This window comes from Phocoena sinus, chromosome 5 (assembly GCF_008692025.1).
Source record: "Phocoena sinus isolate mPhoSin1 chromosome 5, mPhoSin1.pri, whole genome shotgun sequence".
In the NCBI taxonomy this organism is placed as follows: domain Eukaryota; kingdom Metazoa; phylum Chordata; class Mammalia; order Artiodactyla; family Phocoenidae; genus Phocoena; species Phocoena sinus.
Window position 1 is genome coordinate 139,495,341 of NC_045767.1, and position 26,233 is coordinate 139,521,573.

Below are 26,233 nucleotides of genomic sequence, written 5' to 3' on the forward strand. Positions count from 1 at the left end.
ACACAAAAGAACATATCTATGAAAGAGAAACAGGCTTACAGACATAAAGAACAGACTTGTGGTTGCCAAGGCGGGGCAGGGGGGAATGCACTGGGAGTTCGGGGTCAGCAGATGCAAACTACTGTGTATAGGACAGATAAACAACAAGGTCCTACTGTAGAGCACAGGGAACTGTATTCAATATCCTGTAATAAACCATAGTGGAAAAGAATATGAGGACTTCCCTGGTGGCGCAGTGGTTAAGAATCCGCCTGCCACTGCAGGGGACACGGGTTGGAGCCCTGGTCCAGGAAGATCCCACATGCCGTGGAGCAACTAAGCCCGTGTGCCACAACTACTAAAGCCTGCGTGCCTAGAGCCCGTGCTCTGCAACAAGAGAAGCCACCGCAATGAGAAGCCCGTGCACCGCAACGAAGAGCAGCCCCCGCTCGCCGCAACCAGAGAAAGCCCGCATGCAGCAATGAAGACCCAACGCAGCCAAAAATAAACAAAATTTAAATAAATAAACCTTTGCATTAAAAAAAGAATATGAAAAAGAATGTGTATATATATGATAACTGAATCACTTTGCTGTACAGCAGAAATTTAATTTCCATAAATTAAATTTAAATTTAATTTAAATTTAATTTATTTCCATAAATTAAAAAAAAAGAAAAACATCTGTGACTGCTACCAGTGGAAATATTTTAAAGAAGGTAAACAAACAAGGGGGTGTAAAACGGATACCTGAAGCAGAAAAAAGAAACACAGTTATGAGCTAAGACAAAGGTATGCATATTTACAAGAGTCTGGGGCAGTTGTATATTTGTTATGATAACCAGCATGGAATGCCCGAAGTGATCACGTGTTACACTTTGTTTCCACTACAATCCTAAAACTTGACTATTAATTCAAAAACTACATCAGAGTTGTAAGCATATGAAAATATAAGCATACTCTTTGTGAAATAATATTTTAGTAATTAAAATTATTTTAGAAATTATATCAGTATAATTTCTTCATGTTCATTTATAGTCTCTAAGCAAGGTAGAGCCTCATAGCTAACCTGTGAAATTGAACCTTTTGGAACTGAAGTCTTGGAAAACTAATAAATTTGCGAATAAATATTTTCTGTTCTGATAGCCTTGTGATTAATTTTTTTTGATTCATTTAGAATGTACCAAATTCCCCACTTTCTTGTATTACTCTCTAATATTAAAAAAAAAAGTTTGTTTAAAGATCACCAGAAGAAATGGTACAAACGATACTCCTGACTGGGTGCAACATGGCTTTCCAACACTTAATTCATAATGCGTGTTGTGTGTGTGTGTGTGTGTGTGTTGCACAAATATAAGAACGCACACACATAGCAGAGCATGGTACAGGAGTTAAGAGCAAGGTGGCTTTAGAAGGAATAAAGACAGAGACGTAGAGAAGGGACTTGAAGACACGGCGGGTATGGGGAAGCTTGGACCAAGTGAGAGAGTGGCATGGACATATATACACTACCAAATGTAAACTAGAAGCTAGGGGGAAGCAGCCTTACAGCACAGGGAGATCAGCTCGGTGCTTTGTGACCACTAGAGGGGTGGGATTGGGAGGGTGGGAGGGAGGGAGACGCAAGAGGGAGGAGATATGGGAACATATGTATATGTATAACTGATTCACTTTGTTATAAAACAGAAACTAACACACCATTGTAAAGCAGTTATACTCCAATAAAGATGTTTTTAAAAAACCCAAATATAAAATTAATCACTTATTATAAAAAAAAATCAAGCTGACTTTGGGAATTTGCTGGTGGTCCAGTGGTTAGTGGTTAGGACTCTGTGCTTTCACTGCTGAGGGTCCAGGTTAGATCCCTGGTTGGGGAACTAAGATCCCGCAAGCTGAATGGTGTGGCCAAAAAAAAAGAAAAATGAAAAAAAATTCAACTATTTAAAAAATAACTAAATAATAATAATAAAAATAATCAAGCAGACTTGGATTTAAATCATGACACTGTCATTTCATGATAATGTAGCCAACCTACCCAACCTTTCTAAGGCTTGATTTCTTCTGATAAAATGGAAATAACTAAAGTGATGTATACAAAGCATGAGCCCGCCCCAGATGTAGTAGGCAAAATAATGGTGTCCCCAAGATCCCAGACCTCGTCCCTTTGAACACGTTACCTCACGTGGCAAGAGAGATTTTGCAAATGGCACTAAGGTTATGGACCTTGCTTGGGAAGATTATGGTTGGGCCCCAGCCTAACCCCATGAGCGACTGAGTCCTTAGGTGCCAAGAACCTTTCCTGGTTGCAGGGAGGGATGTGGGAACTGAGGAGGAAACAGGGTCTGAGGAACAGGACACCGTATGCAGGGCCTGGGGAGAAAGCCCCCCCCCCACCGCCCCCTTATGGCCGGTAAGGAAACTGGTCCACAGCCCTACGTCTGGCCCCGGGGGCTGAATTCTGCCTACACCCGAACGAGCGAGGAAATCTTCCCCATCCCCCATCCCCATCCGCAGCCCTGCTGGCCCCTGACCATGGTCCAGGGAGACCCCTATGGCCTCCCAACCTACGCAAATGCAGGATAATAATGTGTGTTGTTTTAAGCACTTAGGTTGTGGGCATTTGTCATGGTAGCAGTAAAACAGCTAATTCACCAAATAGGAACCTGTCAATAACTGGTGATTATTACTAAAGAGATTGGGAAAAGCAAAACGATCTCGGGATGCCCTGAGCCTCAAGGAGCACATCTGAAAAGGAGGTGTGGAAAGGGGCCAAAACGGAAGGACGGTCCTCGTTCCAGATGTCTCAGAGAGGCCAGTTTAGGGAAACAAGGATCCAGTAAGACGTCAGTTAGGACGCGGCACGAGTATGGCAGGAGGTGGCTCCCTGAGGGCACGTGCGGCCCTGCGTCGCCAAACACTGATCCGTGCGCTGTCTGTGCAGCGTATAAAGCATGTGCGCTGCGCGTGAGTCACGCAGGTTGTGCGCTGCAGCTGGGGGCGGGGGGCAGGGCCGGCCCAGGTCTGCACCACACGGGCCCGGACTGTAAGCGGTTCATGGTTTAGATCACAAACCAATGTGCAGAGTGGCTTTGGGTGCCTACGAGGGTTAGGGTTAGACTAAAGGACGGGGTCCAAGGACGCAGAGTGCAGGTAAGAGCTGAGGTCACGAAGGCTGACATTCTGATTGGGATACATGGCTCAAGTCCCCTCAACGGGTGGAGCTGGCTTCTTTTTGAAATGCCTTCAGGCCTAGGGCTAAAATTTGGTTTTCTGCCCCCCAGTTCCACCTGTTATAATCAAGTCAGGCCAGTTCTTAACTCAAATACCAATTGGTCCTGATTGCTCCACAGGCTGCCGTTGCCAGGTAAAAGGAACCCAACACGGCAGATGCTAAGGGCGGACAGTCTACAGAAACCTCGAGCAGCGGAAGGCCTGAGACGACTTCACTTGCTAAGTAACACGGAGGGTTTTCCTATGACGAGGTCTTCCCACGGGAATCCTTTCCTGGGAAGGGAGACACGAAAACTGCCCCTCATAACCCTGCCAGACCCCTTACACGTCTGCTGATGCTGCAAAAACGCTGTCACAGAAAAGCTGGTGAGAAAAAAGGCCATCAAGAGAGTTTCGTATGTGTTTCCCGCAAAGTCAAAATTCAGCCTGTTGCTGCTAACTTAAATTTCTGTCCTTGTTCCTAAAATAATTTCCTAACGTAGTCAGGCCCGGGTACTGTGCTGCGGCTCATTTTCAGGAAAATATTTAAAAATGAGCCAAACGGTAACTTGAAATATGTAGTTTATTTTTTTTCAATTTCTTTTCTATAAAATGTTCACATACAGTACATCTTAAGTCAATATGCCTAGATTACTTTCACACTCACCTGTTTTCATCTTGTGTCACATTATATGAGCACATTTCTACACGCAGGTAAGCAGATGGCAGGAGGCGGTACCGATGGTACCATTCACCTTCTCTGCATCACTGATGCTAAAGAAAGCGAGAGATGGGCCAGGAGTCACACAGGGACATGCACTGCTCCCTAAATGTGGGGACATTTTAATTTAAGTAATTCAATTAAATAATGCCATTTTAATTTAATATTTGCCTTAAAGGTATTGTTAATGCTAAAGTATTAATAATAAAATGTTGCTTAAATTTATCAATTCAAAGCAAGTGGGAAATCAAGACACGAGGTCATGTCAATCTTTTAATAAGTCTCTGTGGTAACCAACTCTCCAGGGATTGACTGTTTTGTCGAGTTTGCTATTAATTAGACAACTAAAGTGCTTTCCTGGAGCATAAAAGATTTAACACTACTTAATGTAATATTGATTTTCTTTAGGTAGTATCTAACCATAAAAAGTACTCCTGGGATTTCTTTAGTTACAGTTTCCCTTACTGGGTCTTACTCTCTCAAAATTGAAGTGATTACCACTGCCTATTATGAGAAATGGAATTCATGATTATATATTAAATTATTTTCAACTGAGTACATCTGTACTGCTAAAAATGTACTTTCTTCACAGACTATAATTGTTTGCAGGAACCTCAAAGGCCACAACGAAGATACTCAAAATAGCCAAGAGAAAAACCTTGTCTGTCTACATTTTATAACACCATCTATACAAAGCTAATTATTCGTCCACATGGTTGTAGCAATATATTTTGGAAAATGAGTTTCAATTAAAACTGGTTTTGTTTTATTTCTAAATATACCCATGGAGGTGGCTACACAAAGAAAAGAGCTGAATGGCTAGTTACAAAGAAGTACACAAATAAGAGAAAGAAAAAAATATAAATGCATGTATTTCAGCACAAGTAGATTCCCAGGAAACAGTAAAGCAAACCTCAAATACGCTTTCATGTCATTCTCCTTAGCTTTATGATGCTAGGAAACAGGAAAGGAACAGAGAGCAGGTTCATTCATCTACTTTGCCTCAAGATGCAAAAGGTTGGTCTGAGGTTTCCATTTCATTTCTCTGAATGTCCTGGTATCATTTTACTGCTTTTTCTACAAGCAAGATGAATGTACTGTTTCTCAGGAATTCTGCTACTGCTAAGTCCTCCAGCCTTTATCATTTACAGAAGAAAAAACTAGTGCTGGCGTCCTGGGATTTAGTACACCCCACAGATTTAGGACCAAGAGAATTTATTAATCCTCTGAGAAATATTACTTTGAAGTTCCATATTTTTAAAGATCTTGGAATGCTTCAAATTAAATGCAAAATTTCTCTTTGTAATATGCATGGCACAAATAAAGCTTATACATACTTACAGAGGCAAAGTTTTCCGGGAATTAACTACCTCATTCCCCTGTTTCCAGGGCATCTAATTAAAAATTCCTAAATGATGCACATAAATGGGTGTAGTAAGACCCTGCCTTGAAAGTGTTGAGAGAGAGAGAGAGAGATTTTTCAGCATTCAAGAATCCTTATTCTAGGGAGGTCCCTGGCGGCCTGGTAGTTAGGATTCCGGGCTTTCACTGCCGTGGCCTGGGTTCAATCCGTGGTCGGGGAGCTGAGACCCCGCAAACACAGAGCCAGAGTAGCATGGCCAAAAAAATCAATTGACTAATTAAAAGAAAAAAAGAGTCCTTATTCTAGGGGATGGGGAGAAGGGAGCTGTCTGTGTTACTTGAGAGCATTACTGCAGTCTAGAGCTGGAAAGAATCTTAAAACTCAGTCACTGCAAACCTCCCTGTTTTTAAGGAAAGAGGATGAGGGACAGCATTTCCTTTCTTTCTATTCCTCACACTTCTGAAAAGCAAGACCAATATTTACTTGTGAGAGTCGTGCAATTTGAAAAGCATTTTAAGTTTCAGAAGAAAGATGTTATGTTAGAATCTGAATGTGAAAAACGGAAACGTGCAAGACGCAGATGAAGTGGGAAAGTCCTACATACCGGGAAGCGGTAGGTCCGGAAGTGGAAAAGTCACCCCTACATACCGGGAAGCGGCAGGTCCGGGCGTGAGTAGCGTAAAAGTCACCCCTACATACCAGGAAGCGGTAAGTCCGGACGTGAGTAGCAGAAAAGTCACCCCTACATACCGGGAAGCGGCAGGTCCGGGCGTGAGTAGCACGAGCTCACAGCAAGTAAGGGTCAACGTTTAATGATACTTTTGTGCCTTTTCTACTTAAAGCTGCTCCTTGAGAAACAGCCTTCCAACCGAAAAGCTACAGGGAGTCTTTTTTAAAAGAAATAATGTAAGGCCTTATTTAAAAAGAAATTGTACCAGAGTCACTAAAAATATTTAAATGGTGATATTTTTAAAACTTATAGTTATCATTACCATCCTCTCAAGAGAAAATTTAATTTAAAAAAAAAAGGCAAAGTCATAGAATTACGTGTGTAAGCTATTTCACTTATTATAATACTGCCTTTAAATTCATGTTTAAAAAAATCTCGTTCATATACAACTTCTGACAATCAATACCTTGTAAAATTGTGAAAATATATACGAGTTATTCAAAGAAAAAATTCTTAGAATTCTAAAATATTATCTTCCTTCAAGAGTTCTAGCATGTCAACTTTAAAACTGCAGATGCCAACTAAGGGATGTCACTCCTCGCCTGGTTCTACAAGAATTTAGTCGTTGAGCCCCTGCAGTTGCTGACCTTCAATACACCCAGGAAAGAATTCAGAGTGAAGATCAGGGATGAAAAAAATGTCAGAACAGGCTCTCAGGTAGTTAGGAAATTCTGAGGAGCCTGGATTCTTGCATCTTCCACCACTCAGAAGAGCACTAAAGCCATTAACTAAGATCCCTGCTCCTGGTGGCCAGCAGACGCCTGGTACCGAGACGTGCGCCTGACTACACATACCCCTTCACCAACACCACATACACACTGACCTGCCCCTTCCATCTGTGCCACGGTTTCTCAGAGTCACCCGAGAGGCTGTGTCCCTGGCTACAGTCCTCAGCAAGACACCAAATCAACTCAACTCATGGCTCTTACATTGTGCGTTTTTTTTTTTTTTTTTTTCAGGTAGACACAGGTTATAGAAATTGGTGTTTGGGACTTTGAGAAAAGCTCTTCTTGAAATTCAAAAGTTAAAAATAAAATGAACGGTGCATTTTTTTCTAAGAAACATTATAAATAATTTAGGGAAATATTAGAATTTCACAGCTGTTCAGGAAAAATCCCATTTCCCGAAATAACACTTTGCACAAACATGTAAGACTTTCAGATCAGCCATCAACCCCAGATGGCTCCTGGCGGGCTGGCCAAATTACAGTGTAGTCTTTTAGAAGCCAAACCCTGGAGCCGACACAGATTGAAGAAGATCCCGTTGCAGGCTGAACAAAGGCCCTGGCAGAAGACTCTTAGGTCTATGAACCGGGAAAGTAAGTGAAAACGCCACCAAACCCAAAGTAGTGGAAGAAGCCAGCGTTTCCAGTGAACAATGACAGAATATTTGTTTGCTTATTCCACTGAGATTCCTATGCATATTTAAGCAGGCTCATAATTTAAATCCTGACTGGTCTCTAAGACTGCAAATTGCTCCTTTATTTTTCAATAGTCAGCTTCCCACGCTCATTTAGGTTTCATTTTACCTCTGTAAAATTACTGGGGAAGTAAAAAATATATAACATAATAAATAACAAGACACCACCGGAAATGAATCAGTAGCCCTGCTGTGTGGACTGACTTGGGTTACAGACCCAGAGGTCGTATACCATCTCATCTCTTCAAACATGGACAACTCAAAGCTCTATTCATCCATCCGTAAATACAGGTACACATGTACACACACACTAACAGACACAAAACATAAAAGGAAAAACAACACACAGAGTGCTGTCCCAATTATCCACCGCTGCGTATCAAAGCACCCCAAACTTATTGGCTTAACACGCTAATAATATTTCTCATGGTTTTGTGGGCTGTCTGGACTCAGGTGGGAAGTCCTCGGGTTGGAGTGAGACAGAGGCTGGGACGGACTCATCGTAACAGCTGAGAGCGCAGCCAGCAGCGCTGTCCGAGGGCCTGCACAGGCCCCTCCTGTGGCTTGGGCGTCTCGTGTCACGGGCTGGGTTCCTACAGGGAACCTTCCAAGAGCAAATGCTCCCAGATACTCAGATGGGAGCTTCAAGAGTTCTTATGAACTAGCCTAGGAAGTAAGTATCAGAATGTTACTTCTGCCATATTCTACTGGCCAAATAATCACTAAAGCCAACCCAGACCCATGGGAAGGGGACTCCACCCTCTCATGGGGGAGAGGCACAACCACACTGCAGGAGAGGATGTGAGATGGGAGACAGTAGTGTGGCTAGTTGGGGAAGAGACAATCTGCAGCAACGCAACAGGGCATCAGAAAGTAAAGGGGAGCGTGGCTCAGGCTGGGAATACCATCGGACTGGACATTCCTTACCAGCTGTGTGTTTCATGGAGCTTTCAAATCCCATCTGTTCTCTGCATTCTTTTAATCAATACACTAGAAGCTTCCGATAGAAATTTACTACAGCAGCAGCATGAAACCACACTTTATTCCTAAGTTGAGAATAAGGAAGTGGCAGAATAGAGAAAAGGTTCTTGCTGAAATATAGTCTTGCCTTTAAGACAATAAATCCAGATAAAATGTGTAAAATCCAAAAATCTAAATCAAAATGTCTTCCTATTCTTGTTTATCTTTTTTTCTTCTCTACTTATTATTTTATTTTATTTTATTGGCCACACCACATGTGGGATCTTAGTTCCCTGACCAGGGATCGAACCCCCTGTACCCCCGGCATTGGGAGCACAAAGTCTTAACCACTGGACCGCCAGGGAAGTCCCTTGTTTAACTGTTTTTGATAAATCATGTTTTCGGTTGCTAAATCAGCAAAAGGATAATAATTAATTGCAAGGGCTATCTACTTTTATCAATAGTCCACAAACTGATGGTTTCATAGGACATTTAACAAAAATCAATTCCAAATTGTGTGATAAAAGTTTCCTCTAAAACCTGTATTTTATTACATTATCCATTTAAGATGTGTAGCTCTTTCTGTGAAAGTCTTGAGGTAGACTAAAAATAGGCATGATGTAAAAATTCTTAAAATGACTTTGAAAATGCAAGGGAGAGTGTGTAAGCAGAGCCGGGAATTTGCTATTGGCAGCCAAGCCTTTCAAAGGAGAACGGCCCATTATTCAAGCTGGTAAATTGTTAAAGTTCACTAATCAAAGGAAATGACAAAATCCATGAGAGAAACAAACATTTTTCCGGAACTAAACTACAGATACTATCTATACAGCATCTCCTTGAGTATAAAATGTGCATAAAGGAACAGAGGTATTATCTGGACAATACAGCCTGGGCCAAATAAAAAGTATACACAAAGAACTCAGAATTAACTAATTCTACCATTTGAAGACTCTTTATTGATTGCCTGTTATATGCTGTGCCTGGTACTCAGAAAACTTAAAAATTATTTCAAGAAAAGCAAAAATATGTATATTTAATAGGGAGTTGCTGTTAATAATGTATCCCACTGAGAGGCCGGGAGAGACACCCCCCAAGGAAGCCCTCCTCAGAAGGATGGGAGTGGATGAAGGAACCCAGCCTGACGCATGGCCAGTGGTCTACCGTGGTACAATCTCAGTAGCTAGTTTCTTGTTGCCTGAGAGCCTCAGATGGAAATGTTAGGACAAACATTTTAAAAGTTTCAATAGATACAAGTAATGTCACTTGTATGTTAATGAATAAACAGTAATATGCCACGCCCGCATGAAGAAGAAATCGGTCTAGACTATATTTCAATCTATAATCGATCTCTAAACAAAGTTATATAGCCTCACTCAAAATGGATTTTTATTATTCTTAATAAAAAATTAATCTTGAGCTATTGGGGTATTTGCTTCCTATTTTTGTATAAACATCAAATATTCATTTTAAAAAATGCTCTTTCATTCCCAGATAAAGTCTGTGATGATACCATCATTAAGAGACTACACATGACCTCTGGCCTCATGGCATTTACATTCCAGCCCCAAACAGGAAATGATCTACGGTGCGAGACCTCCTATGGGTGAGGAAATAGATGTACTGTGAAAACGTGAGAAATGTCAGTTCCCTGATTCAAACAGGGTAGAGCCAGGAGAGAGGAGGGGAGCCTTCCTGGAAGAAGTAATTTGACCAGCAGGATGAAGAGGACAGGTCCAGCTGAAAAGGAGCAGGAACAGTGTTGCAGACAAAGGGAAGAGCAAGTGCAAACGCGCAGAGGACAGAGAGAGCAAGTTTAAAAAAAAAACAAAAAAACAAAAAACGTTCTGGAAGAAGTCCTGTTTGGCTGGGCTGGGGGAGCGTAAGAGGAGAGATAGACGGGGATGTGAGTAGTTTCAATTATTTTAGTTGCTTTTTACACTTCCAGTGAGCAATTGGGAATCACTGAAGGGTTTAAGCAAGTAACTGATGGGAGGAGGTTTATGTGCATTTCAGAAAAGTCACTAGTTACAGAATGGAGAGGAGCTGGAGGGGTCATGCAGAGAGATGGGGAAACCGATCCGTCACTGTAGATAATGGCAGACTGTCCCACGGAAGGGTAGGGAAATGAAGAAAAGTGGTAGGATTCTGAAAATTCAGTACTTACGACGTAGAGTCTAAGGATTTAGTGACTGTGTAAAGTCAGGTGGTGAAGGACAAAAATAATCTTTTAACGATCCTTAGAATAAGGCCCAGTTTATCTAACTCTTTAAAGTCTACCATGAAGAACGTTTTATTATTTTATGTAATGAAAAACGTCAATTTTTAAATGCAAGCTAGGATCTTAAAACAATTTAAGAAAATCAGTTGCTTTATTTCATAGTCAGTCTTACAGAAAAATGGTCCATTTAATTTGTTTGTAATTAACCTACTCATAACACAAATATCTACTTTTAAGGAAAGCAGTATGTTAATGTAGCCAATTTGCCATTAAGATATTAATTTCAAAACCAGGAAAAAAAAACAATTCAATCAAAAATAGATAATACTGATGAAAACTTTACAGTACTCTAACTTTCCAGTTTCCTCATTGTTCACACTGGCACTGAAAGAAAAAAATAAAATAAAATCGTGTGTAGTTTAAAGGTATATTAACTAAAATGCCTATTGACTTTGAGGAAAACAGACTCAGGACTATTTAAAATAATGCTGCCCAGGGAAAGTAAAAGGCATTAACAGCCATTAAGGCAAGTCACAAATATTAGTCTTCAGGTCATGTTAAATTTTCTAGTGGCCATGTTTAAAAAAGGAAAAAGAGCTGCGTGAAATAAACGTCAATGATACATTTTTATATAACTCAGCATTTCCAGTATTTTACCATTTCACCATGTAATCAACATCAACTAGGTAGGAGCTATTTGCATTCTTTTCGAAGCCTGGTGTGTGTTTTACCCAGAGCATGTTTCACAGGCTGAGCGTTCACGTGGAGACCATCCTGCCGGGCAGGGCAGCTCTAGAACAGGAGAAACCTCCGGAGCTGCCCATCCTCTGCTGTCCCACTACACACCTAGCAGTCGGTCACAATGAGTAAAGGGTAAAAAAAAAAAAAAAAAAAAGTAAACCATTTGTTGACACAGATGTGGCCACTGACAATGTTAAAATTAAGGGAGAGGAACTGCAACTGAAACTTAGCTGAGGTGACGGCAGTCAACAGAAGTATTAAAAATGGAAATGTATTCAAAACCCCCAAATGCCAAAATACTTGTACATCTCAAACTTTAATCCATGTAAAGTAATCCATTTAGATACAACCTGTTAAAGGTTCATTTAAGTATCTCCTGGCAGCTACTTCCTTTGGAAGTGGCAGCTTTTTCGGACACCAGTAGTTTCGTAAATCCATGGCAGGGACCACAAACCAGTTTCCATCTTGATTTAAGGCTGTTTTTAGTTTATAAGAAAAATGTCACTATGTAAACCACCAACATTTTGATTAAACACTACAGTTCTTATTTTGGCTGTTAAATCAATAATGCAGCTGGACTGCAAGTGGTTTACATTCCCCCAAGACTGGGCTCCGGTTCAGCTAGTATTGCACTGACATCATTTTCCAGCAAGACCTGGCTGCTTTCAGCGGCCAGTTTAGAAATACCCTTTACAAACAACCACATAACATTCAATGTTAACACATTTCAAGAAGAGGGTCTCACAAATGCCTGCGCTTAAAATAGGACAGTCAGTCCCAAAATAGTCTCCCACCTAATGTGTCATTTGCTAGTATAATAATAAAAAAAAAAATAAGGTAATTTTAACCAGAAGACAAAGGCCTTTGACGTCATTATTTACCTTTGACTTCACCTGAGACTGCCTTTGGACAGTTTCCTATTTTCCTCTCCAGAGGAGATTCACTAATATGTAACCGGCAGCAATGATTCTCAAATCTGTTTTGGCGGCAGGTGCATTCTCCGAAGCAGCGAGCTTCAGGTAGAACATCACAGATACTGATACACTCTTTAATTACGCTATGCAAACTCGGAGTGCCTTGCAAGTAGAAAGTAAGCCCACGTTATGTACATAAAACCACAGCTCCTAGCACAAAGAACTCTTTTTAAAGAGGCAGCTGCAAAGATCACAACATGTTGAGTCTTTCAGAGACCACTACTTTACAACTTGAGTATTCAGCATCAGTACCAAAAATTAAAGAAAAAATATGAAGGAAAGATGCTAAAATGTATTCAAGACCATCCAATAATTATTATTTTACGGGAATTAGGGAAAATGTCACTATGATTCCATTTCAGCAGTTAGACACTCATCCAGCTGGCTGAATAAAAGGATTCTAGAGACTACATTGGAAAATCAAAACCTCAGAACTTTTAGCTCCAGGACCTCAAACTGCTCACCTGCAGAAATTCTCTGACATTAGATCCCAGCACACGCAGGATTGTGTCATAACCAGATTCTTGACAAAAGACGAAAAACATCTTCCCAAACATTTGGAGGATTTCTCCAGCATTGAGATCTAGTTTGTAGATTTGAGAGGCAACAGAAAGAAAATATATTAGAGATGGAAAATTGTTAGTGGGAGGAATGAAGACAAGTGCATAATAAAAAATGTTAAATATCCTCAATTTCTGTGCAGAGTGAACAGATCACAGGAAAAACATCTGGCCAGGAAAATACAATGAAATCTGAGAAGACGGCGTATTGACGTGTTAACAGGGTAAGTTTGTACTTAAAGCAAAGCAGTTTCTCAGCTTGCGTGACAAAATTTTGAGCTTTTTTAAACTTATACTTAAGGTATAACCTACTTTTTTCCAAAAACTACAGAAGGATCTTGAAAATCATCAAGAATGCACATGATAATATCGTGGTGCAAAATTATTTTTCTTTATATAAATATCCATATTTAATAACTCGGTTGCATACAGTATGTACCCTAAGACCCTGTGTTTTTCTTAATATCCAATTATTAATATTTCCTAAAATTTAAAATTTTTTCTTAATATCAATTTTAGTCACTATTTTATCCAACACAGATATGCAACAATTTATTTCACCAATGCCTGCTTGTTCAAAATGTAGGCTTTTCCAATTTTTGATAATGTAAGTAACTCTGAAATGAAAACACCCATAAATCTTAATGTTAATAAATCTAATCATTTCTTTAAGAAAAATTGCTAAAGGATTTGAACGTTTTTTAAAAGATTTTGACTGATGATGCAAAATTATTCTCGGAAAAAACTCTTATCTTACCAACAGATTTTAAATGTGCACCATTTCCTCTTTAACTCTACCCTTGACTACACTAGATATTTTTTTTAATTGCTGAATTTGTATAAAAACGATTTCACATTTGTGTCAATTTTGATTACCAATAAGGCAAGGTATTTTTCTTATTATTATTAACAATTTACCATACTTTTTTTTTTGGTAATTCTTGTATCCTGCAAAAGGTATAGCACTTGCTCTTCTAGCTGTATTTGACAAAGCCAAAACCCATCCATCTAGTCTATCCAACCTGTAGCCTAGCTGTAAATTAAGTGCCATGAGAATGCGAGACACTACTCTGAGAACATTTTTCCCATGAAGTTTTTTTTTTTGGACTTTGCCTTCCTTGCATGAGTTTTGCCTGATGCAGACCTCAGTTTCTTGTTTCTTTTACCAATACCTAACAAAACCTGTGATTACAAAAGAGATCTGGAGATAATATTTTCTTTATTCTACACTTTTGAAATTACTGTGCTGTTGACATGGCAACATTAAATTATTATCATGTTATTAACTTATTACATTAAGTATCAATACTTTTTTTCCTTCCTCAACACATGGCTTTTTGTGGGGAGGGGCAGAGAGCTCCTCTCTTCTCTAAAGAGTCTGTAAAAAGAGCAGTGGGACTCAGTGTGGCCTGAGGCTAACATTACACGTGACTGTGCCCCAGCGGGGCTGGGCAGCACGCGTCCTGCGCAGCTCACACCGCGACCTTGGGCCACGCATGCCTTTGGACGTCTATGGTGGCTTTAGCCAAAGAAGGAGAGTCACATGTAACTTACTGAGGACTTTGCTTGCGGCAGCAACCAGATCATATGTTTTAGAATCTTCGTATATTATTCGGACAAGAAACTGCCCTTCTTCATCTAACTGTGCCTCTCTTCTAGAAAACAAAAAGAAGACAGACAAATAAAAGAACAGCTACAATGATCATATAAGAAATGGCTGCATATCTGGAACAGAATTTACTTTTGGCAAATTTGGTTAAATCAGTGAGAGGTACCTAAAAGTCTCGTGATTGCAAAGATCTTACTTCACATCCCCCTCCCCAAATTAAAAATGATATATTTAAGTATGTTTTAACAAGGTTAACATTTGTACAGTACTCTAATGCCCAATACCATACCTGATATTAAATATGCTCACGAAATAACTTTTGGTGAAATTAATAGGCAACAAATATGTGTTGAGTCCCTCTATGTGCCAGGCACAGTTAGAGGCACTAGGGATACAGCCTTTAGTAGGAGAGAGTACCAACCTCTTGAAACAAATGTATTCTAGGAGGGGAGACAGAAGGGCATAAAACTAAGATAGAACTAAGATATACATACACACATACACACACACACACACACACACACACACACACACACACACACACATAATAATGGCAAGTAGTTTGGAGAAAAGTAAAGCTGGGCAAGGGGGTAAGGGACTCAAGTACGACAGCCGGAAGCATCACTGAGAAGCTGGCAATGGAGTCAAATGCGAAGCATCTCTGCAGGGAGCCCTGAGCAGCCTGGGAGCCCCGGACAGGGGAAGAGTAGGTGAGAGCGCTGGCAGGGGCAGCCCAGGGCCTTGGAGGAGGAGCAGAAGCTTCAGTGAGGGGACGGATCCTGGGGCTGCACTGAGCATGGATGGAAGGCATATAGGATGGAGCAAGGTCACAGCAAGGTGACAGCAAGGTCAGAGCAAGGACAAAGACAGAAAGGTCATAGCAAGGTCACAGCAAGGACAGAGCAACATCAGAGCAAGGACAAGGAGAGGACACAGCAAAGGCATAGCAAGGTCATAGCAATGCCACAGCAAGGACAAAGAGAGGACACAGCAGGGACAGAGCAATGTCACAGCAAGGTCAGAGCAAAGACAGAGCAAGGCCACAGCAAAGCAAGGCCACAGCAAGGAGACCAGGTTAGAGGCCACTGGGACATTCAGGCGAGAAAGGCCCGTGACCTGAGTCGGGGTGAAAGCAGTGGAGGGAGGGAAGTGGCCCAGATCCCGGTGTACAAGAAGGTTCCACGTGGCTCGCTGATGAAACGGACGCAGGACGTGAGAGAAGGGAAGGACACAAGGATGACACTGAAGTTTTGGCCGGAGCAGCCGTAAGGATGTTGCCACCAGAGGCTCAACTGGGACAGACGGCTGGCCGTGGACCAAGGGGTAAGGCCCGGAGCTCTGTATTAAACACGTGAAGTTTGAGGTGCCCAGTGGACAGGTAGCATCGTCCACCACATCCTCAGCGTGTTAAGTGCAGTAACTCAAAATACATGCAGGATTAGTGACAGGAAATCACAGTTGCCAGTTAAATAGTGGTCATGGTTATATATTCATTTTGATGGGATTTAGCTTGTTTTTCTCAAACTAGTGTCTAAACGGGAGGAGAAATCCATCGTTCAAAACACTGCCTGCCCTGGAAGAGCACAGCCGAGGTCCCAGACACCCTGTCCACATGAGATGCACAAAAACGGGCGGCTCGGGGAGAACGTAACTGGGTGACGTTTCACCACATCGCGGCGGGGGGGGGGGTCCTCCGCACCGCCTGGCAGCCTCCCGCCTTCTGCCCCTCAAAAGTGGGGCTGCCACAGCGGCCACCCGTGGCTGTGACACCAGTGTCTTCTCCAAATGGTAGCACAGCTTGGGTCCAGGGAGGACGGACATTTCTTCAAACACCCCGCGTTCTTCCGAGCAGTCCAATTATTTGCCTGCGGTTACGCGCAACAGTGCACGTGGGGGGGAAGCATGATTTTGGTGGGCACGAAGACGTGAATTTCAGAGCCCAGGATTTCCTAGTCGAATGAACCTGGACAAATCACATAAAGCATGTGAGCATTAAAACCCCTCTCTCGGCGGAAAGAAGGATTGAGAGTTTGGGGTTAGCAGATGTAAACTATTATATAGAGAATGAATAAACAACAAGGTCCTGCTGTAGAGCACAGGGAACTATACTCAATATCCTGTGATCAACCGTAATGGAAAATAATAGGAAAAAGAATGTATGTATGTGTATAACTGAATCTCTGCTGTACAGCAGAAATTAACATTGTAAATCAACTATATATACTTCAATAATTTTTTTTTCTAAAACCCTCTCTTCTACAATGGGAGCAATAATATAACCCACCTTCCACAGCTGTAGTGAGATGAAGAGTGCAAAAGCGTGTTAAGCCACTGAAGCATTTTATGTATATAACTGATATACATAACTGATGACCGCAGTGCTTGCCATGTCTAAAATCAAAGAGCTACATACAAGCTGTGAAACTCTCCCTTTGGCTGAACATACGCTGCTGTTAAGTGAAAGGAACACATCTTCAAAACTGCAAGTCTTTTTAATACCAAAAGTCAGTGAAACATCCCCAAATTATGAAAATAGAATGTAAAAACACTTATCTTTTGATAAATGCTATTGTGTAACTTACACATTCTGGTTTCTAACTGTATAAAAATATAAAGTATATGAAATGAAAAACTTAGAACAATCCTCCACTACCCTGAGACAACCATCGCTGGTATTACATTCAGGTTGCTTACGCTTGAAAATAATTGCGTATATAACACACACCAGATCATAATGCTTTAAAACCTCCTTTAGTGACTTAACTGTTTGATGGACGTCTTTTCATGACAATACATATACCTTTCTATACCTTAACTACATAAAATTGCATTGCTTAGACACATTGAGGTTTTAGTAGATATTAAATTCCTTTTATTTTTTCACAAGTCCAAACAAAATGTTGTGATGAATATCTTTGTAGCATTATTTATACTTGTATGTAAAAATTCTAGATGTAGAATTAAATTAAATTCTAATTTATTCTAGAATAAATTCCTAGAAAAGAAATTACTGATTTGCAGGATATGGAGAGTCTAATTTTTCTCATTTTGTCACTAACATTTTATTATGAAACAGCATTGGTCTACAGATTGGAATTTTGAAGCCTCTGATTTAGGGCATTCTAATAAAATATAAATAAATTTTAATTAAATATGTAATAAAGGGCTTCCCTGGTGGCGCAGTGGTTGAGAGTCCGCCTGCCGATGCGGGGGACACGGGTTCGTGCCCCGGTCTGGGAAGATCCCACATGCCGCGGAGCGGCTGGGCCCGTGAGCCATGGCCGCTGAGCCTGCGCGTCCGGAGCCTGTCCTCCGCAACGGGAGAGGCCACAACAGTGAGAGGCCCGCGTAACGCATAAAAAAAAAAAAAAAAAAAAAAAAAAAAAAAAAAAATATGTAATAAAGGACAAATTAACTCATGCTCTCACTATGCCCTATTCTTTTTCTTCCAACTGAGATAAATCAGATGACATAAGTTTTTGTAATGAACTCAGTTTCTCAGAAACAGTCACCAGTTCATAACCGTTAAACAGAATACAAAGTTCTTCTGCACAAAATAGAGAAATGGCCATTTCCCTAGAAATCCCCTAACCATGAGTCAATGCATTCCCTCTTTTCTTTCTCTTGCTTTAATAAAACAAGCGCCCGTATCTTTTAAGCTTTACTTCCTGGAATAATCAGCCCAACATGCTCCCAGGAGGGAGGCTGAGATATAAATTAAACAGCAGTACATGAAAGGAAATAATCGTCTTCTCAAAAATCTCACACTGAATTCCAATAAATTATTCAAAATGATTAGAATTCCTTATTTACATTTGTCTTAGAAATCTTTGGGAACTCTGGGTCGCCCTTTGGGTCCTTTTCCCCCTGGGGGACGAGTCTTGCCACAAATAACTGAGCACCTATTATGCTCCAAGCCCTTTCTGAGCACTTTTAATATATGAATGAACGAAACAGATGAAGATTCCTTGCCTTCAAAGAGCTTTACATTTCAGCAGATGGAAACAAACAACAAGCATGTATCATTATATTCATGTATTATCATATTTATATATTATGTTTACATAATATATATGCACATTTTATAATTTATTACGAGGTGATAAATGCTACAAAAGAAAGGAGATCAGGATAAACGGGTGAGGGGAGGGCAGCGGAGGAGGGGCAGTATGCAAGGTTAAGCAGTGACAAGAGGCTTCCTGAAGCTACCTCTCAGCAAAGGGTCCAGAGGCAACACTTTTACCTCTGGGACCTTGTCTCTCTGGACCCAACGCACGTCTTTCTGCAGCCCATTCTTCAGATTCTTCCCTTTTCGGGGTAAAAGCTAATTGGAGATACTGCAAACACTTACGGACAACTGGTCTGCTCCATTACGCTGAACAGGAGAATTTACAGAGCCAAAGCTGCCATACCCCAAGAATTAATTTCTGGCAATATGGCCATTGAAGCCAGTAGACATTCTGAGTGAGTGTCTCTCAATTCTCAGCACTGCTTTTCTTCTAACTTTGAGGTAAACTTAGGTTCGTTCAGACTCTTTGTTGTCAAATGTTTCGGCCTCCAGAGAGCACAGTCGTGATAACAATAATCTCTCGGTTGTACCTGTTCTTTGAGGGAAGAAAATGTTTTTTCACCAGCTACCTGAAATCACAGAGGGTGACCAACAAATGAAAGAAAGGTTGGGAAGTAAGCTACTATTCAGATTACACAAACACCGTACGTAATTCAGGTAACATCACCTTATACTTCTCTATCCCTCATTTTGTCATCCCATAACTTTCAAGTTTTTTTTTTCCTCCTTAAAAGCAAAGTAAAGGATGACTCAAATATACGCATACAACATTTCTAACAATATTTGATTTATTTTATTGATATGTAGAATTCCTTTTGTGCTTAAATTATCCAAATTCAGCCATGCACACTGACCAAATTCTCTAGACTCATTCATTACTCAGAGTATATTTTTGGGGTAGCAATTTTGTTTAGAATGTTGCATTACACAAGACAATTATATCATTCCCCGTTCTTTAAATTACATGCGGTTTACATGTGAGGAAAACACAGGCTTCTCTGAGAAACATGATTGAAAATTTTCCCCAAAATGAAACACTTTGGACATGTTTTTTTTTTTTCCCCAATAATTTTTAGCTGACAAAAAAGACCATAAGCAAGCCATAGGCAAACTGGATTAAAATGTATTCAACGCTGTTCGTCTATCAAATGGCAACCGATGAAACACTATCACCAAATATCTTGCTGTGTGTGTGATTACACTCTGTTGTTTCCCATTATGACTGTAACAATCCCCCGGATAAACCCAGGCGACCACAGCCTCCCACTGTTTCCAAATAGCGTGACTGACCGTAGTCTGTGTTATCTTTCCCTGGACACTGAATAACCGTGTTTGGTGGTTAAGCATTAGATCTTTCTACTTGGCGCATCACCCCCTGAAAGAGGTCAGCAGACAATAATAAATATTTAGAGAAGGCTTAGTTTTAAGCTTGCCTAGGTGAGGTGGGGTGAGGTAAAAAGGCGCTTTCTTTGACCACCAAGTAAACCCAGATGGAAAGAAGCTCAAGTGCTTTCAACCCAGGTCACAGTCTCGCCTTGCACACGCCGGAGAGGAAGGACCCCACACGCATCGCCCCGAGGATGGGCGCGCTCGCCTCTCACAGGCAGAACCGCGCCACCTGGGGCCATGCTGGTGGCAGAAGAATCTAGGGAGAAGGCCTCCCACATTCAATGTCCCGAACATCTAACTGACGGCAGTCAGCAGCTGAAGACGACGAAGGCGGGAGGACGAGGAAACGGCGAGTGGAAGAAGCGGGGACAGCGCGGGGAGAGGTTTCCACTCAGCATCCGAGCAGTTAAGCTAAAGTTGCACTTAGTGTGCCGCTTAGCTGATAGGATTTATTACCTCAGAGAGCCAAACCCAAACAGGCGCCAGCTCTCCCAAGAGCTTTGAAAACAAAGTTCTAACCTGCACCTGGAAACAAAACAAGAAATAACTCTATTCTATATATGTGTAGCCATACGAAGTATTTCAAAATTGAGTCTGTATACGTGAAAAAACTGTTCCCACCAGCAGTTCATTTCCTACTTACTTTCAGAGGTGGCTGTTCGTTGGAATTTGAACTGATCATTTATTTACACAAATTACCTGTCCCCAAAAGGGTCACAGCTATTTTTATCACGGTGGGGGTTTTATGGTTTTGTTTTTTTAATCACTGGTGCCTAACCCAGATACCTGGATTAGAGCACGCACTCTGTGAATGTGTGCGTGTTCGTAAAGAACGACTCCATACCTAAGGAGATATTCCTTATCTTCAAAATGTGAATGTACAAAACTGAATTCATATTCTGACACCGAGCTCCTGCTGTTAGACACCTTTCCAGGAAGTTTAGGGTACTACAGAGACTGCTGGCTAGTAGGTAAAGAAGCTTCCCAGCGAGGTATGAAAACGGGAATTCTTAGATGGGACAGGCTGAACACAGGAGTCTCAAAATAAGGTCTGGTCTCAGGCAGAAAAGATCAACACACGCCAAACAATCGACCTGACCAACGACAGCTCCCAGGGGTGCATATTCCTGTAAAAACCATTATCCCAGCACATGCGGTATTAAAGACAGTAGGCAGATATCGTCCTGACGATAAATCCTAGGACGGTCCATTTTAGTGAGAGGTAAGAACGTTCAAGGCTGGGTTGTGTCCACCTGGTATTAAAATTAAAACCTCCCACCACAAAACAAGGCAATTACGATGCGTGACACCTGAAAATTAAAATACCTCTCCATTTTCAACAGCACAGTCTGCCAATTCCCAAAGTCTGCATCCCCAGAGGAGAGACTAGTTTAGGGGGTTTGGAGGAGAGAGGCCCCCTGCTCGGACCCCCTTCCAGTGGTGAAGGTCAGTCCTCTCAAATCAGTGTCTTCACTCATCCAAGCCCTATAAACGGTGGCGGTCACATTCTCACAAGTGACACGGATTTAGACAAAGTGCCACTCTGGAGACATGATGGTATTTGTTTTCTGACTGTGTCCAGCTTGCCATGAGACAGCCTCATAAGTAAACTGCCCCAGTTCTGGAAGCACAATCGCAAACATTTCAAAGGAGCTCTCGGCAGCAGCTTCATCAAACAAATGAGTCCCTCAGCCCTGTGTGTCCTTTACCCTGAGCACAGAGGCCCAGAGCGCTTCCAAAACTACATAAACTGCTCAGAATTTCTGAGGCTCTGATTTTCTTTAGTAGAGGTCCTGTTCCTGAATAAAACCGCCTGTAAAAACGTTAACAGCCACAAGCACCTGGCAAGCACGTGAAAACAAAAACAAAGACGGTGGTAGTAACACACATATATGTTGCCCATTTCCATGCTAAATTGTCTTTGGAAAATCGGAAAGGAGAAGCTCGTTAAGTCCTTGTCTGGGGAAAAGCACATAATATGATCATTACAAGCCTATCTGGGTCCAAGTCTCTGCTCTGATGATTAACAAATGAGTGGCTTGAGGCAGGCGTTTAACGTCTTGAAGACTCAGTTCCCTTATTTATGAAATAAGAATAATGAACAAATCTATCTTCTATGGTGGATGTGAGGATTAGGTGAGTTAACAAGTACAAAGCTTTTAGGACCACTACTGCGGAACATATGGTAAGTGTCCAACACGTATGAGCTGTTACATTCAACACTGAAGGTCCTGGTAAGCATTCTCGTCTGGTTTTTAAATTTAATTTCAGCATCACAAACGTCTACTTACAGTCTATGATACTGACTTTAAACAGCACCTTTGAGACACTTGCTAAAGGATTCAATCTTGCGCTGAATCCAACCCAATAGTGTCTTGGGGTTTATGAAATCGGTAATCCAACAGCAGTGCTCTTAATCCTTTTATTATATCCATGTGTGAACGCTGACCCTCCCAAAGAGACGTTATAGTTTACTGCTACATCTTCCGCCTTTGTTAGTATCAGAAATGCCCATCTCAACGGAGCTTATATTTTACTAAACAGTAGTTGAAGATGTCACCATTCTGACATAATAAATCCTGGTTACAGAAAAAAAAATATTGTGATGAACATACACGTGCTCTATTCTCTGGAAATTAAAAAATGAAAGATAATTCATATATATATTATAGATCGATAGATACAGAGAGAAAGAAGGCTTCTGCTAGTTATAGATGCTAGACTTTAGTGAGATAAGACAGCTGTTCATCAAATGATACTACAAATAAGTAATTATAAACTTGTGCATGTTCTAGGAAGGAAAAGTACATCTGTGGAGGAGAAAAGTCTTCCCTTAAGAAGTAAGATTTGTCTTGCCATCGCAAAGCTGGCAAGTATTTCCATTTGCAGGACAGAGTGGGGCATGCGGAGAGAGACCCTACTGAGCACAGGTGTCCTCCCTGCTGGACGGGAAAGGCCAGCCTGGCTGAGGAACTGACCCCCGGCCCACAAGGGTGCTGAGAGTAAGCGGGCCGTGTGGGCTGCAAGGTCCCACGTTTGGGTGATCTGAACACTGACCACAAAGACTTTCAATAGAGGAACAGATCATTCTGCAATTTACAAGTACATCTAATCCATACATCGCACACCTTAAACTTACACAATGTTATGGGCCAATTACATCTCAATAAAGCTGGAAAAAAAATTGAGGTAGAAAGGCCTTTCTTATTTCAAATGGGTACTGTAGCACTCATGTGAAATTAAAGAGGAAAGGACTTTGGAAATTTTAAACAGCTTTTATAATAAAAAGTACTGTTAATATTTTAAGACCTACTCGAGCAAGAATATAGGAAAGTATAGAAATTGAATTATATCGCCTCAGGAATAGGAAAATCTGATTAAAACATGGCGAAATGTGGTCCACTATTTGGTTTTAATTTGTTTTGACAAAATGATTAAGAGCATATGGAAGCAACCTAAGTGTCCATTAACAGAGGAATGGATAAAGAAGATACAGTAGATATACACCATGGAATATTACTCAGCCATGAAAAAGGACGGAATAATGCCATTTGCAACAACATGGATGGACCTGGCGGGTATTACGCTTAGTGAAATAATTCACTACAGAGAATGAAAGACAAATACTGTATGTTACCACTTATATATGGGATCTAAAAAATGAAACAAACTAATTACTGATTTTTTAAAAGAGCATATGCTGCATCTTCAAATAACAGCACACTTAGAGGGGTGTGGCATGTGGATTCAATGGATTACTCTTATGTAGGCGGAGCTGGGGAAGGGACGAGTTGAAAAACTCTGGATCTAGAGTGAAAATCGTTAACAGCTACCACTTATGAAACAGTTATTTATCGAGAACTGTGTTCAGCGCTTTACAGGCATCATTCAACGTATGACAACCCTATGAAGCAGTTATCATCTGTCTCCTTATAGAGTTGAGTCTTGGAAAGTTTAGGCAACTGGGAAAGTCGCATAACCAGCTTACAGCCACACATTTGCTTATATGAACTATAATGATTAATTCGTGATTAGCAAATTCAAGTAGATGCATTCATTTCAAAACTGGAAGATCAGGATATGCTATCCAACAGCCAAATGTTTCCACGTTTGACTTACAGGCAGAAAAATCAAGCTATAATAAGATTAGAAATATCCTGATATCTCTAGACTCGATTTGAAAGCAAGGATTATGTCAAACATTGTTCCATCCTCACTGCCCGAACACTAGACCGTGCTCCTTAAAACCAAGCTTAACTAGAGAATGAAAGCAGGTTTGAGTCACTGAATGAAAAAGCACGCTGCCCTGCTACAGATAAACCTCACAACACATACCAAACACGTCTGTGTTCTTCACACAGGGAAGTAATCACCTTCCTGGCGGCCTTCTAAAGGACATACCCCAATATTTATCAACTAACAGTATCATTACTCCGCTTCCAAATCACACACCAAGATTCTGGACCCAGTAATTTGATGCAGTGTGAGTGCAGCCAGGGCCGACGGCAGGGGGACAGAGATGGTCATTAAATCAAGTATTTAGGTGCTTTTCTAACACGTATGTCCTGACTTGATGCTTTTCCTGAAATGGTGATTGGTATTTCTCATCCCTTAGGACCCATGGCTCCCAGAAAGGGCCACCTCAAAACTGAAAGGACGCCAACAAAACAAGATCTGAGGTAGATCCAGAGGTCTCTTTGACTTTTTTTACATATATTTATGGTCTAGATCAGAGGCGCAAACCACAGTCTTTGGGTCAAATCTCAACCAACACTGGTTTCTGCTCTTTGGGGATCTAAGAGTGGCTTTAACATTTTTAAAGTGGTTACACTTCAATGGTTACACAGGTACGCATGATATCATCAATATTGACTCGTGGCCTGCAGCACCTAAAACATTTACTATTCTGCCCTTTAAGGGAAAGTTTGCTGACCCTCAGTCTTGACAATTTTTCATTTCCTTACAAAGAGGAATTTAAAACTGTTGTGAAATGGTTATATTGTTGGTAACAGTGTAAGTGGATACGGAGTTTACAGTGAAGCATTTCTGGCTCTATCCCACTTAGAATTTTCTGTCTGGAATCTGTTACTTAGGATTTCACTTGTCCTTAAATGTTTGGCATACTTTCTGAAGAAGGATGGATGGCCACTTCCTCCTAAACCAAAACAGTATTCTATGAAATTTTATAAACGTCAAATTAGACAGTTTCTCACAGAGCAAAACGGAAGCTTGAGGAGACTGGAATTTACTGAGACAAAAACGTTTTCTTTCATATATTCAGTTTCCATAAAAAGGTAAACCTGAAAGTATCTTGGACCAGTGACTGCAGCAACCCTCCCTGGAGCAGATGGTGAGGTCAGAGGAGGACTCAGCATCTCCAGGAAGCATTTTAAACTTAAACCCTGCCAACCTCTCCTGTCCTGCCCCCAGGCAGTGAGAATCTCTAAATACTCCTCCAGGAAGCACACGGTGATCCCTCAGGGGTCCTGACAGTGAGCTGTTCTGAGGTCCTCCATGCAGAGAGCTCAGCAAGGTTCTCTGGTCCAGATACTAAAGCATATCCAAGACGAGATGGGCTCCCCCAAGATGGATGCTGAGACAAAAGAGGAGCCAACTTAACACCTGGATTGCCAACACTAGTATAACTAATGGCATTTCTCTTGCAGGGGCACACGATCCTTGAGGTCATTTTGTAGGAAAAAGATCCATGATTTGCTTCACTTTACCAGAAAACAAAAAATGTTTTGTACGATTTAAATGATTAGCACTTAAACAGATGAAGGATACTGCTTGATGCTACTTAAAACTAAATTCATGAGTTAGACGATATTGATGTTTAATTCAAAATTAATACATTTTTTAAAGGAAAATGAAACAACATTCTTAGCGTGATTTGGTAGAGTTAAGTTCTCACATCGAGGGGATTTGTAAATTTTTAGATATTTTTTGACCTTCTCTGTGGAAAATACGGCCAACATAAATCACTCGATACTTTAATTTTTAAATTTCCGACACATTTCCCTATGAGGTCTTATTTTCCATTTCTGTATTTGACAGTGATTGAAACTGATAATGGGTAAGACACACGTTCTAAATCCAATAAACATACATAAGACTGTTTCACCACAATAGCCATCCTGTGCTCTCAAAATTCTAAACATATTCATTGCCATCGCACATCCACCGGGAAATTTGGGGACTTCTAGCTTACGGATGAGACATTACCACGTGGGAGATATATATGGTGCTTTCATACCTTCACAGAGAAAGCGGCTTAAAAACAATCCTACACTG

The 26,233-nt window shown here is 41.0% G+C and overlaps 1 protein-coding gene across 2 annotated transcripts in view; it reads right to left on the reverse strand.

Annotated features, from left to right (window-relative positions):
* GUCY1B1 (guanylate cyclase 1 soluble subunit beta 1) overlaps positions 1-26,233 on the reverse strand; it is a 47,757-nt gene that overhangs the window by 19,604 nt on the left and 1,920 nt on the right. The window contains exons 3-4 of one of the 2 annotated variants that reach the window (XM_032633562.1): positions 14,427-14,527; positions 12,777-12,895 (exon numbers count right to left, since the gene is read on the reverse strand). In XM_032633562.1, coding sequence (XP_032489453.1) covers positions 12,777-12,895; positions 14,427-14,527 — 220 coding nt within the window. The remainder of the gene's footprint in view (positions 1-12,776; positions 12,896-14,426; positions 14,528-26,233) is intronic. The other variant, XM_032633563.1, reaches the window with a different exon arrangement.